The 12,651-nt window shown below is 42.6% G+C and overlaps 1 protein-coding gene across 5 annotated transcripts in view; it reads right to left on the bottom strand.

Moving 5' to 3' along the window:
• LOC105480142 (myoferlin) overlaps nucleotides 1-12,651 on the bottom strand; it is a 172,915-nt gene that overhangs the window by 76,892 nt on the left and 83,372 nt on the right. For 3 of the 5 annotated variants that reach the window (XM_011738667.3, XM_011738655.3, XM_071069484.1), the window contains 3 exons: nucleotides 9,881-9,919; nucleotides 6,008-6,132; nucleotides 4,792-4,908 (listed from right to left, as the gene is read on the bottom strand). In XM_011738667.3, the coding sequence (XP_011736969.2) occupies nucleotides 4,792-4,908; nucleotides 6,008-6,132; nucleotides 9,881-9,919 (281 nt within the window). The remainder of the gene's footprint in view (nucleotides 1-4,791; nucleotides 4,909-6,007; nucleotides 6,133-9,880; nucleotides 9,920-12,651) is intronic. The other 2 variants (XM_011738672.3, XM_011738661.3) reach the window with 1 other exon arrangement.

Here is a 12,651-nt window from a genome sequence, read left to right as displayed (position 1 = left end):
TCTCCTGCCTCAGCCTCCCAAGTAGCTGGGATTACAGGCGTGTGTCACCACACCTGGCTAATTTTTGCATTTTTAGTAGACACGGGGTTTTACCATGTTGGCCAGGCTGGTCTCTAACTCCTGACCTCAAGTGACCCGCCTGCCTCGGCCTCCCAAAGTGCTGGGATTACAGGCATGAGCCACCATGCCTGGCTGGAATTTTTAAATTTTTGAGGACTGTTTTAAGAACTTCTGACAGTGACTGAAGCTTGTGGTCTTGAAGAACCCCTGAACATCCTTCTATTACAGAGTCTCCATTTTGGTTAAAGGAGTTTTTGACATGGTATAATAAAACCCTCCAATAGGGTTTTGTCAAATCCCCTCTAGGCCTCAATCTTTCTAAACAGTCTTCCTAAAACATTGGTTTGCAACCTGAGCTGCACATTGAATGACCTGAGGAAGCTTTAACCTGGGCATTGTGAGTCTAAAAGCCTCCCTAGCTTAGTCCACTGTCACCCTGATAGAGGGGGATTAGGGGAGCATGCCACTTGTCAAGAGCTCTGCTCAACTGTCCACAGCTAAGCCCCCTGGAATACCCATGGTCCAGAATGATGTGGAAATTCTGGGTTTGAGCTTGAATTGTGTCAAAACGAAAAAGTGGGAAGTTATTTGGATTAGTCAGAACTATATACAACATAACTTCTTCTTTGTAAACCAGCTAGGATGATAGGAGAAAAGGGAAGGAGCTAAAAATAGGAAGCATAATTTGTGGTCTGAGTCAGGGCCTAGGAGAAAATGGCCGGTATTTAAGCTGGAGCCATCTGTTAAGCCAGGGGCTGCACAGGATGGAAAAGGTTCATGGGGAGGCTCGGATGTGGGGTGGGAACTACAGGGATGATACTGCAGCTGGGCCGGCTCTGCTCTGCAGGCCTCCACATAGCCAGGATTCCATTAGAACTCTGCGGATGCTCTCACGCAGAGCTTGCAAAATGACCCCAGAATCCCTGATAGGACCCCCCCCACTTCGGAGAGTATGAGCCCTAAAAGCAATAGTTTGGGCTTCTGGCCATCAGCACAATTCCCAACAGAGAGGGAACACACTGTGAGCAAGCCGCCGAAGACGGAGCAGCTCTCGGGATCACCGGGCAAGCCAAGACTCCAGGAGGAGCACCCCCACCATCGGCTCACCTGCCCCAGAGCCAGGCTAGCCTCCAAGATACAGGCAGCTGAGAATTCTGCTGCTCCCTCAGACCTTTCCCACTTCCTCTCTGCCCTCAGGGCACAAACAGGTAGAGCGGGGAAGGAACAACAAACACCATTCAGAGAAGAACAGAGCCTGGGACAAGACCTGCCTACAACATGAGAAAAAGAATATAAATTGGGCTGGTGCGGTGGCTCACGCCTGTAATCCCAGCACTGGGAGGCCGAGGCGGGTGGATTACCTGAGGTCAGGAGTTTGAGACCAGCCTGGCCAACATGGTGAAACTCCATCTCTACTAAAAATACAAAAAATTAGCCGGGCATGATGAGAGGTGCCAGTAATCCCAGCTACCCGGGAGGCTGAGGCAAGAAAATCGCTTGAACCCAGGAGGTAGAGGTTTCAGTGAGCCAAGATCACACCATTGCACTCCAGTCTAGGCAACAAGAGTAAAACTCTGTCTCAGAAAAAAGAAAAAAAGAATATAAGTTGTAGTCTACTGGACTCAGGTGGGGTTAAGGCCTTGGGACTCTCTTTCTGATCATCAGTGACAGTGCACCTTGTAGATAAGGTGGTATAAAGTTTCAGCAGTCGATTTGGAAAAGGAGGTGATTTCTGTCAAGCAAGATATCGATAAGAGCTAAGAGTTCTTGAAAGTGGCTGTGGACACACAAGGCATGAGACGTTAAAGGTCAGTGACAAGGAGATCAGGTACAAGTGAACACTGCCCAGCATGCCACCTTCGGCGTGTCTACTAAAGGGAGCTGACACCTGATGGAGCAGCTGGAAGAACCTGAAGGTGCTGTTTCTAGCAACATTTTTGAGCCCTTAATGTGGGCCAGACCAATGAGAGCTCTCAAGGAGATTGTAGTTGAGTAGGAGAGAGAATGCAAGTGCATAGAATGCTCCCAAAATACATTCGGTCACATCTAAGGAGACTGGGGAAAGAGGAGCAGGGAGAAAGCGGTCCAACAACAGACTCTCGATCCTGGAGACAAAAAAAAATGGGGTCCTTTAGTAGCAGGGCAGAGGTTCCAGAAGCCAGCAGGTATTAGAATAACACTGGGTTGGCAACCCTTGATCTTCTATCTGCCTGATTCTTACTATGGAAGTGGCCAGGCTGAACCTGCTGCATCCCTCCTGCACTGCCAGCCTCTGTTGACCAGGCCCACCGGGAGCAATAGCTCAGTTCTGCTTTAGAAAGATGGGGAGCGCTTGGCTGTTTGGCAACAAAGTTGCCCGTTTGCTGCAGCCTTTTTAGCTTTACCAAAAAGTTTTGTTAGCTGCACAACACCCAGAACAGAGGACCTCTGAAGACGGACAAGGGTCATGATGATGTTACAGGTTGACTGCATTCATTCAGTCCTTCTGGCAGGTGCACAGATCTGCTCATTTCACTCTCTCCTGGGGCTCCTGGTTGCTTCAAGTGTGGCTACATCTTCAGAATCCCCGTTTCTCTCCCTCCTATTCTGTAACGCTGTTAGGTTTTTAAAATTTTTGCTTCATTTCACTTTTGATTAAATTTATTTAATTAAAAAGATGAACTATTTTGCTGTCTGTGTTTAATTATTCAGAGCAAAGAAAATGAATTCTGTTTTGTTTACCAGTCAATAAAAAGCTCTTCTTTTATTCTGTTGACATATTCCGTGGGCAATATACATTGTTGACTTTTTTTTTTTTCTTTTACACTAAATTAATGAAATAAACTTCTTTGCCTGTATGTGTTTAACTATTTGCAGTGAAGGAAACTAATTTTGTTTCGCACTCCAGTTAATAAAGCATTTTTAAAATATTTTCTTGGGTCTCTTTCTCCTTCTCCCTGCAACTACGGTTGTTTAAAACAAAGAGAAGCAGCATGAACTTAAATTACATTCTGGTGATGGAACAAAATAAAGAGGTACCATAATGGTTGAATGTCCACGGTGGCATTTCTGCATAACCCTGAATTCCAACCAACATTTCAAGAGCCAGCTCCAATCTGTAACTACTCAAGTCAAAAACCACCATGTGTCTCTACGGAGGCCTCCAAGTGGTTTCTGGCTATTCTCTTGCATGATCCTGGCTGTAACTAGCATGTAAACTGCCCCTTTTCCCACTCTCCCTCCCTTTTTTTTCCTAATTTTTCCTCAAGATCTATTGTAATTCCTGGACTTCGGAGTGGATCATGTTGTGGAATAGACAGAAAGACTATGACTAGGACCTTACTGACTTTTGTCTTTAACTAGTAAAAAAACAAAACAAATGATCATCTTTGCTGTAATAATTCATGGGGGAGAACGATTTCTTTCCCAGTGTGAAGTTACACGGATGCCCCGTGGCTTGCTGCTGTGGCGATGCTAAGTTCCTTCCTGAGGCTGTGAGGTGGAGAGAGGGCAGTCTCAGGAGCCTGCTCCTTTCCTCTCAAAGGAGGAGACAGGAATGAAATTGGTACAGCTCAAGCACTGGACCACGGGATGTTCCAAACATGTGAAGCCTGGGGAATCCAGAAGACTGCTTTGGATGCTAACCTGCTGATATAGCTGTCTTCTGGAGTCAATGAGCAAGGCCACATTGCTCTGGGGAAGAAGGGATAGTTTCTGTTAAAGGGCATGGCTATTCTCCCTGTCAATCATCCTGCAAAGGGAGCTGATATAACAGGCAGACATCGGACAACTAGAGGGAGAGGGCCCAGGCTCGCTGGAGAACTCATGGCGGTTGGGCCTGGACTCACATGAAGATGTGTTCCGGGCACCACGGGAGTTTGGGGAGAGCCTGGGGAACCCAGTCCTGCCACAAGGAGACAGGCTGTGAGTAGACAGGAAAGCTGACTGCCATGGACCCAGAACACCAGCCTGACCCCATGAGCTTTGAGAATAGCCACATTTTGCAACCACGTTGTCACCCGTTTTACTGTATTTTCTTATTCTTATCCCAAAAACTGAAAGTGAAAGCTTATTAAAAGTTGCTGTTTGGTTTCTGCTGTAAAGTGGGGAAATCAGGGCAGGGCCTGTCCTGTGTGCTCGGAACAGAGGGTGACAGCAGCCTGGGGCAGCTCGGGGGCTGGCGGTGATTTGCAACCCAGCAAGGAGGGCCGCCGACAGAGGGGTATCCATGAGCTGGCTGTGCTGGCAAACGATTCAGATTTGTGCAACACACAGGCATCGACCTGGATTCTCAGAAATGGTTGAGGAAGTCAACTGGGAAGATTTCCTGTCTTCAAGGAGGAAGCAGGGTTCACAGCCATTGCAATGTGAGCCCTCAGCACACCTGCCCTCCCGTGCTGGGAAGCCTGAGGCCCACCAGCCACCTCTGAAAATGGAAATGAGTAGTGGTGGCACTTATAGCTCTTGGTGCCAGCAAGAAGTGGCTGCTACAGCCACTTCCCCATGACCCCTAACACCAGTTAGCAAACAGGTCATTCGGTTTGTGCAAAAACCGTATCAGTGCTCTTGCCAGTTTTCAATAGGGTATTAACATCTCAAAGCATGAAGCAATCCTCAAAGGGCTGTTCTAGAAACATGCAGATGAGTGCGTTCATTGTGAGTTGGGTTGCCTTCCAACACCCCCAGCTACCCCTTCAGTCCCCTGGAGGTCTCCTTTTCTATACCATGCATTATTCACACTCTAACATTTACCTCAACAACCAGCAGGTCATCATTTGCAATGGGCTCAAGCTTTTTATCTGGTGGTGTCTTCTCAAGAAAAGTGGCTAATTCAACCAAGATCCTGCCTCTGTAGGCAACTCCTTCCCCCTGAAAGGCAATAATCCAGGATTATTCCTCTAGGTAGCAATAGCAAAAAGAATTGTGTCTCTATTCAGGCTAATAAAACTGCAAAAAGTTCCTCCTTCCCATGGCCCTAACTTTCAAAATGAATCAGTCAGCACCTCTCCCAGCTGGATTCAGGTCTGTGGTGTTTGAAAGAAGAGCCACCGGCTTTAGGACAGATCTCAAAGAACACCTTGGGATGCCAGGGCTAAAAAGATCTTAGCTACGACCAAGGTCAGAGGCCTTCAAACCATGCTCTAGGCTCCAGAAGGAGGTTGCGGAGCCTGGGAGGTAGGAGGTGGATGGGGCTCTAAGTCTCCCTTCACCGTACTTCAGCAGGGAAGCTCTGCATTTTTCTGTGTTAACTTGGCTGCTTTTCTCCTCTTCTCAGAATAGGGAGGCTGCCATGTTGGCAACCAGGGCAAGTCTCAGAATAGCCAGGAAGTAAAAGAAGAAGATGTAGGAGGAAGATGTTCTGGGTGCAGCTCGGAATGAGGATGAAGAGTGGCTACTCCTCCCATGACACCCAGCAGTGCTGGCAATAGAACCTTCTGGAAAGGATGGGAGGGCTCCCAACTCTACAGCCAGTCTTTTACCCTTCCCCTCTCAGGGCTTTTTCTCTCTAGCTTGGTCCCTTTCTTGAGCCTTGGAGATACCTAAAAGACATTTGGCTTCTGTTGTAGTAAAAAGAGCGTTTCCCATCTCCGGGTTTCCATGTCTTCATCTATGAAATGAAAGGATTGATCAGATCAAGGGTAATAAAGGGTTTCAGGGGGCATGTCATTGCCTAGTGCTTGGTAAATTCCTGGAATATGATGTTGAAAAGAATTCCAAGGCAGCACAGGGGCTTATTAGGAAAGAGAGCCAGCATTGATTATTGATGTCTACCATAAGCATAGAAGTTGGGGGAAATGGCCATTGGCCATCCCCCAGTGAGATCATCTCCACAATCTTTTCCTATCTTTGCATTCTAAGTCTTAGGGAGTATGAAACTTCTATCCTGCAATACTTGATCAGACATTATAAGAAGAAATAATCACATTAACCAATGTTGATTAATAACCACCTTAATTGAGAAACCAACCTTTCCAGTATTCAGCTCATCATAGGGGTCTGGGAATCCTGTGTATTCTCTGGGGCTTCCATAAAGATTCAGGTAACAAGGTCCAAATGTTGGAACAAAGCCTACCTCTGTTTCTCCTGTGTTTACTGAGAAAGAAACATCATCATTAGGTGTTAGGCTCTTAACATTCAATCTATTGAAATAAATATTAGTTATTAGTTAGGTGAGACTATTTTCCTCCATTTTGTGAGTTAGTTGTATTAATGCAAGTTGTAAGCACCATGAGGCTTGCCGTATTTCTCTTTTCTTATTGCTACATAAAATATTAAATAAAAACATTTGCAGATAGCACAGGTAAGCTTATTTTTATAAATATATAATGTTATTTAAATAAAGAGCAATTAGACTTTGAAGTTGACCTTCACATTTTTTGCAAGTTTATAATGGGCATTGTATTAAACATGCCATTGCCAATTGGGGCAAAAGATTATATTGTTTTGGGAAGTCACTTAAATGACATATTATATGAACTTCATTTGTTCCTCTAAAGTGTCATTTAATCTTCAGTAGTTAGTATAACTCTAGCAGATGCTGTTAAAAATACAAGATATTTTTAAATTTTATACGTGCTAATAAACTGCCTGCCTGTGGTTGTAAGACCATGTGATATTCATAAGTGACATGAAAATTCCCATTCATTCCTTTCTATCTCTGGTGGTCATCTGATAAGCTCCTTATTTCTGCTACCTGGTCTTAGCAAGACAACTTCTCAATAAAGGGCACTGAGGACAATATAATTAAATAGCTGAAAATGGGGAAAGTGTGGGTGAGGCTGGGGAAATATGCCTTCAGTAACCTGAATGGCCCCCATATGGGAGAGGGATGGACTTGTCTCCAGAAGCAGAGTAAGGACCACTGCTGGGAGTTACAGGGAGATCAGCTTTGGTTCACTCTGTATAAGGCAGAACTTTCTGTGAATTAGAAATGATAAACAATGGGACAGGTTGCATTAGGGACAATCAGAAGAAATGTTGAGGCAAAGCCTTCAGCCTATTTTTCAGCATGTTTTCAGGATAATTCCTGTTATCAATGAGGTTGAACAGATCATATCTATGGCCCTTTCCAACTATATGCTTAAAACTAAGGGAGAAAGATAAATATGGAGCAGCGTCATCAGAATGATGTCCATTAATAAATAATTTACCTAACCCTATAGACATGTACTGAACAATCATTTTCATTATGTGAGGCTCTCTGTATGTTTAAGTGGGCGTGTACACGTTTGTGGGGAGATAGAAATCATGGACACAGGCAGAAAAGAGCTGAATAGCAATCTCAGTGAAGAGAGCAAGAAAAAAGAAACATTTAAGATGTACAAAAGTAATGCATATGCAGCCTAAAGTTGAGATTTGGTAACACCCTAGGATGCTACATGTCACACATGTTTGGAAATCTCTTATGAAACCCAAAGAGGGACCAGCAGTTTCTTCAACAGAGAGTTCTCTGAATCATGTTATCATCTTGAAGACAGATAAACAGGAGGAATGACTATATACATGAACATATAAATTGGCTTGGCTTTATCCACTGTGGCATATGGAACATTGCAAAGATGATTAATTGATCACTAATAAACAGGGTTTGGACTTCTTTCTGTGTGCTAAAATATTTTGTTTTAGTGGAGGGATGTTGGGTGAGAACAGAGAATTAAAGCAGAGATTCACAGAGAGGAAAGGAAGTCATTTTTAGAAGTTGAATCACACACGAAAAAGATTAAAAAAAAAGAGAAAGAAGTTGAATCACAGAATATTCCAGTAAGAATGGATGTTTAAGCTACGGCGCCACAGTCATGTCACATTATGGATGGGCAAGTCAAAGCCCACAGAAGTGATGCAACTTGTCAAAAGTCCCACAAACTGGCAGATTTAACTCCAGACCTTGAAAAAAAAAAAAAAAGCTCAGAAAAGGATACCCTCCACTACGCACCCCATCCATTCCTTTGGTCTAACCTCACCTCTCCTCCACCTGGTTCCCATGATTGACTGTGCTGTCGTGTGTATTTGCTTTTTGTTAAAGATCCCCAGGGATTGAAACACAAATTGTCAAGAATGATCCACTGCATATCAGCTTAATGCCAGGGGCTTAATTATTTTTGTCCAACAAATCTCTCTTCTGGTATGTTACCCCTTTGGCTTGTTTCACTGCACATTAACAGAAGGAATCTTCCTTCTATGTGCTCACATCATAGTGTAGACTCCTGGGAAAACCCATTCTCTAGGCCAGGCATGGTGGCTCACGCCTGTAATCCCAGTACTTTGGGAGGCCGAGGCAGGAGGATCACCTGAGGTTCAGGAGTTCAAGACCAGCTTGGCCAACACGGTGAAACCCCGTCTCTACTAAAAATACAAAAAAAAAAAAATTAGTCAGGCGTGGTGGCAGATGCCTGTAATTCCAGCTACTAGGGAGGCTGAGCCAGGAGAATCACTTGAATCCAGGAGTTGGAGGTTGCAGTGAACCAAGATCATGCCATTGCACTCCAGGCTAGGTGACTTGAGCAAAACTCCGTTTCAGAAAAAAAAAAGAAAGAAAGAAAGAAAGAAAACCCATTCTCTCATAAGCTAAGTCTCTTCCTGCTTCCAAAGTTTCCTAATCCGTTTAATGCACCGTGGTCACATCAAACTTCCCAATGTCCTTGCTGAAAAGCCTATACAAAAATAAAATAAAAATCCTTTAGCCTGCCATCAAGGATTTCCTCTGACCTAGCTACAACCCACTTTCCAACAATATTTTCCATGCCTCCTTTAGCTTTTTGAATCCCCTTCATGTTTTGGATTCCTACAAATAATTACTGTATATTTTAGTTTCTAGAACCCTACATAGCTGCACATCTCTGTGACTAAAGTATCACTTTTCAGGGGGAGTGGCAGGATTTAAGTATGTTGTATTTTGATTTCCTAAACACCTACTACTGTTTCCATCATGTGATACTACTACAAAAATATTCATTGATTGGTTAAACAAATGAATAAAGGAATAAAGTGCTTGCCCATCTGCCAAGGTCACTGCAAATCTAAGGACTACTTAATGTTCATATAAAGTGTGATTATAATAAAATAGATTGTTTAAAGCAAATAAGAATTGGGCATTGTGTCAATTACATATTTACGTGATATCACCTTATATTTGCACACAGCTTCAGAGTTTGCAAAGCTTTCCCACATGCAATATCTCTTTCCTCTCTTACCACAACCCTGGGAGATTATTGTGGCAGGGCGAATCATGCTTATCTGACAGATAATGAACCTCTCTAAACCTCAGAGTCTTCGTCTATTAGGGGAACAAAAACATCTGCCCTAGGAGAGTTGTGATGGTCAAGCGTGTGACAGTATTGAGCAAACTTGCAAAAAATGACAAGTTCTGTGCAAACCAAAGGATGTGTTATGATCCCTCATTTTGTGGGGAGGGGAAGATCTTCAGGTTGCAAACTAAAAAACGTTCAGTATTTTCCAACCTAGAGATTCACATTGATATTGGGGGAAAGTTACTTGATAAATTTCAGAACAATTGATTTAGTGCTCCATATCTCTACCTACTGAACATAAACGATAACAGAAAATGTTACATCTCACAATAAATTATTTGCAATAAAGCCAAATACGATGGTGTACATTTAGCTGAAAGCATGAGACATGGAGCAAAGCCTGGTTAGCACATTTCTTTTAAGCTTAGCCATGCAGGACAACCATATGGCACTAACACAAAAATTATTACTCTAGCGAAACTATGTTGAGACAGCAAAATGTCAAAAAAAGTTCTAAAGACAGTCAATATATTCTTAATAAGATAACATTAGCTAGGAAGATCTAACAGAAAGCAAAATTACGAAGCATAAACCTGTATATGATGCAGCCCCAGTTCCCGAAGATGAGAAATCTATATAGTAAAAATATGACTGGTTAAACAAGAAAAACACAGGCATTATGAAACAGACATTGAAAACATTAATCAAATCCAGTGCCAGGTACGTGATTTAGCAACACCAGAAAAATCCCAAATTCAGACCCAAGTCACGTATGACCCTTTTGTAATGCATACAATTCTCATTGGTTAAATGCAAAATGACACCTGATTTTGTGACAACAAGCAGAACCACCACACGTGAGTAACTCAATCTCACCCAGCCCCAAGGAAGCCAGGAAGCAGAAGAGCTAGCTGCCCACGGACAGAGGGGTCCTGGTGAAGTTACCAGCATTTCACGTTTTTAATAAAACATTTATTTATCTTACGGCTTAGTTGGGACCAACATCAAAAAATCTAAGTAAATGTGGTCTTAGGCTGTGTAAGCAAAGGCCTGGAGTTCATTGCACATTTGATTGAAAGCATGGTTTGTTTCTTTGTGGGGGGAAAGGCGATGTTGACAGCCCATTGTTATTTTAAGACCCTGTAACCCCATGGTCTGCAGGGCTTGCAATGAGAGGCCCCAGAGACAGAAGCTAAAATTGTTTGTAGCAATCTCTGTTTTTAGTTCTTCTGGATGTTACCACATGTCACTAAGCAAAATGCTTATGCCACTATTTCTGAATAATTATCTTTAGATATTATTTAATGGTTTCTTATGAATAATGAACGGATTTCAGTCATCTTTACCCTCCCCCCATATAGTTCCAGCATGGTTTTTATTTCCTGTAATGGTCACATTTATGATTTTATCTATAGTCATATTGAGATTCCTGACTTGAAGAGAAGAGGCTATTAGCACCCCTGCCCTACCTCCACTCCTCTTCCTCCTTCGGCTTCTCATCTCTATCTTCCATATTTTTACACTGTAATGGGTGATGACATCTACACTTTGTTCAGAGCTTTGGTTACAGGTTAAATTTTAAAAATCAAAAATCAAAATAAATAGTGCTTACATTCTAGCAACCATATAAATATTATTCTCTGCAGAGAAAAGGAAAGGGCTGTGATTACGTTTCCTTCATTGCAGCTCCAGTGTTATGATCACTATGCTACTCAGCAGAGAACATTCAGATGGAATCTCTTTCTTACCCTCTATCATTTGCTTAAAATAATGCCACATATAATTATTCATTCATTCATTCATTCAAGATGGAGTCTTGCTCTGTTGCCCAGGCTGGAGTGCAGTGGCGTAATCTCGGCTCACTGCAACCTCCACTTCCCAGGTTCAAGCGATTCTCCTGCTTCAGCTTCCTAACTGGGATTACAGGCCCTCAACCACCATGCCCAGCTAATTTTTCCATTTTTAGTAGAGACGGAGTTTCACCATGTTGGCCAGCCTGGTGTCGAACTCCTGACCTCAAATAATCTGCCCACCTTGGCTTCCCAAAGTGCTGGGATTATAGGCATGAGCCACCACACCCAGCCATGTACCTTTATATTTGTACTATGTGTCTGTTCACCACCTTGTCTTCTGATTGCCTTTATATTTTCCCCCCCTTCTGGAGACAGGAAATCTATATGTTCTTCACCATATCTCTAATATCTTCTTCATCTTCTCTCTAATATCTAATACTATATGTATATATGTATTTTATATATATATATATATATATATAATAACCAGGTTCTTATTTATGTTATCCATTGCTTTTAACAATGTTTTTTCAAAATATATAAAAGACCTTAAACAAGATAAGGTTGAGAGGAACCTTGGGTTCCCCAAGACAAAATTTTGTCTCAAAGTCTCTTACTTTGTTTCCTGTGTTTAATCTCTCAATATGTTTAATCTATTGGCAATTACAATAATTTTAGTTTTGGTCACAAAAAATAAGCCGCTGGGCCGGGCACGGTGGCTTACGCCTGTAATCCAGCACTTTGGGAGGCCGAGGCGGGTGGATCACGAGGTCAGGAGATGGAGACCATCCTGGCCAACATGGTAAAACTGTCTCTACTAAAAATACAAAAATTAGCTGGGCATGGTGGTGGGCACCTGTAGTCCCAGCTACTCGGGAGGCTGAGGCAGAAGAATTGCTTGAACCTGGGAGGTAGAGGTTGCAGTGAGCTGAGATTGCGCCACTGCACTCTAGCCTGGGTGACAGAGTGAGACTTCGTCTCAAAAAACAAATAAATAAGCAAGCTGTTGGTATTACTGTGTTAACATTAATTTTTTCTCTTATCATCTTAACCTCTTTCCTTCATTCCCTGTTACAATTTCTGGCATATATGCACAAAACCATAATGCCAGGTATAGCCAAGTAGTTCTCAAGAAAAGTGTTAGGAAAACTACAGAAAAAACAATGTGTTGGCTATCAGTGCTTGTGAGAATGAAGGCCTAATACACACTATTTTAGGGAGTGAGGATTACATGGTTCATTGGCATCTGACCTTACTGTTCCTGCCAAGGGAATCAGTTGAGAAGGGAGTATTATTGTATATGTGGGTGGACTTGGGTCAATGCCACTCTAAAAAATAAGGTGGTAGCCCTCTGTATTGACACAAACATTTCATAAAACCACTATTGGGAAAGAAGTTTTGGATGGGAGCAAGAAAGCTGAAAATCTTCAAACTGTAAATTTCATTGTTCCTAAAAGTTTACAATCTATGCATACTGGATTATGACTTTAGCAGTTTACTTATATACTTCAATTATTAATTGTTTTGCAGGCCATCACCAAAACATCATTGAAATGGTTCACTAGGTTCAT

The sequence above is a fragment of the Macaca nemestrina genome, chromosome 9 (assembly GCF_043159975.1).
Source record: "Macaca nemestrina isolate mMacNem1 chromosome 9, mMacNem.hap1, whole genome shotgun sequence".
Lineage (NCBI taxonomy): Eukaryota > Metazoa > Chordata > Mammalia > Primates > Cercopithecidae > Macaca > Macaca nemestrina.
The sequence above is the reverse complement of the archived record's forward strand: the minus strand, read 5'-3'. Positions and strand labels throughout refer to the sequence as shown.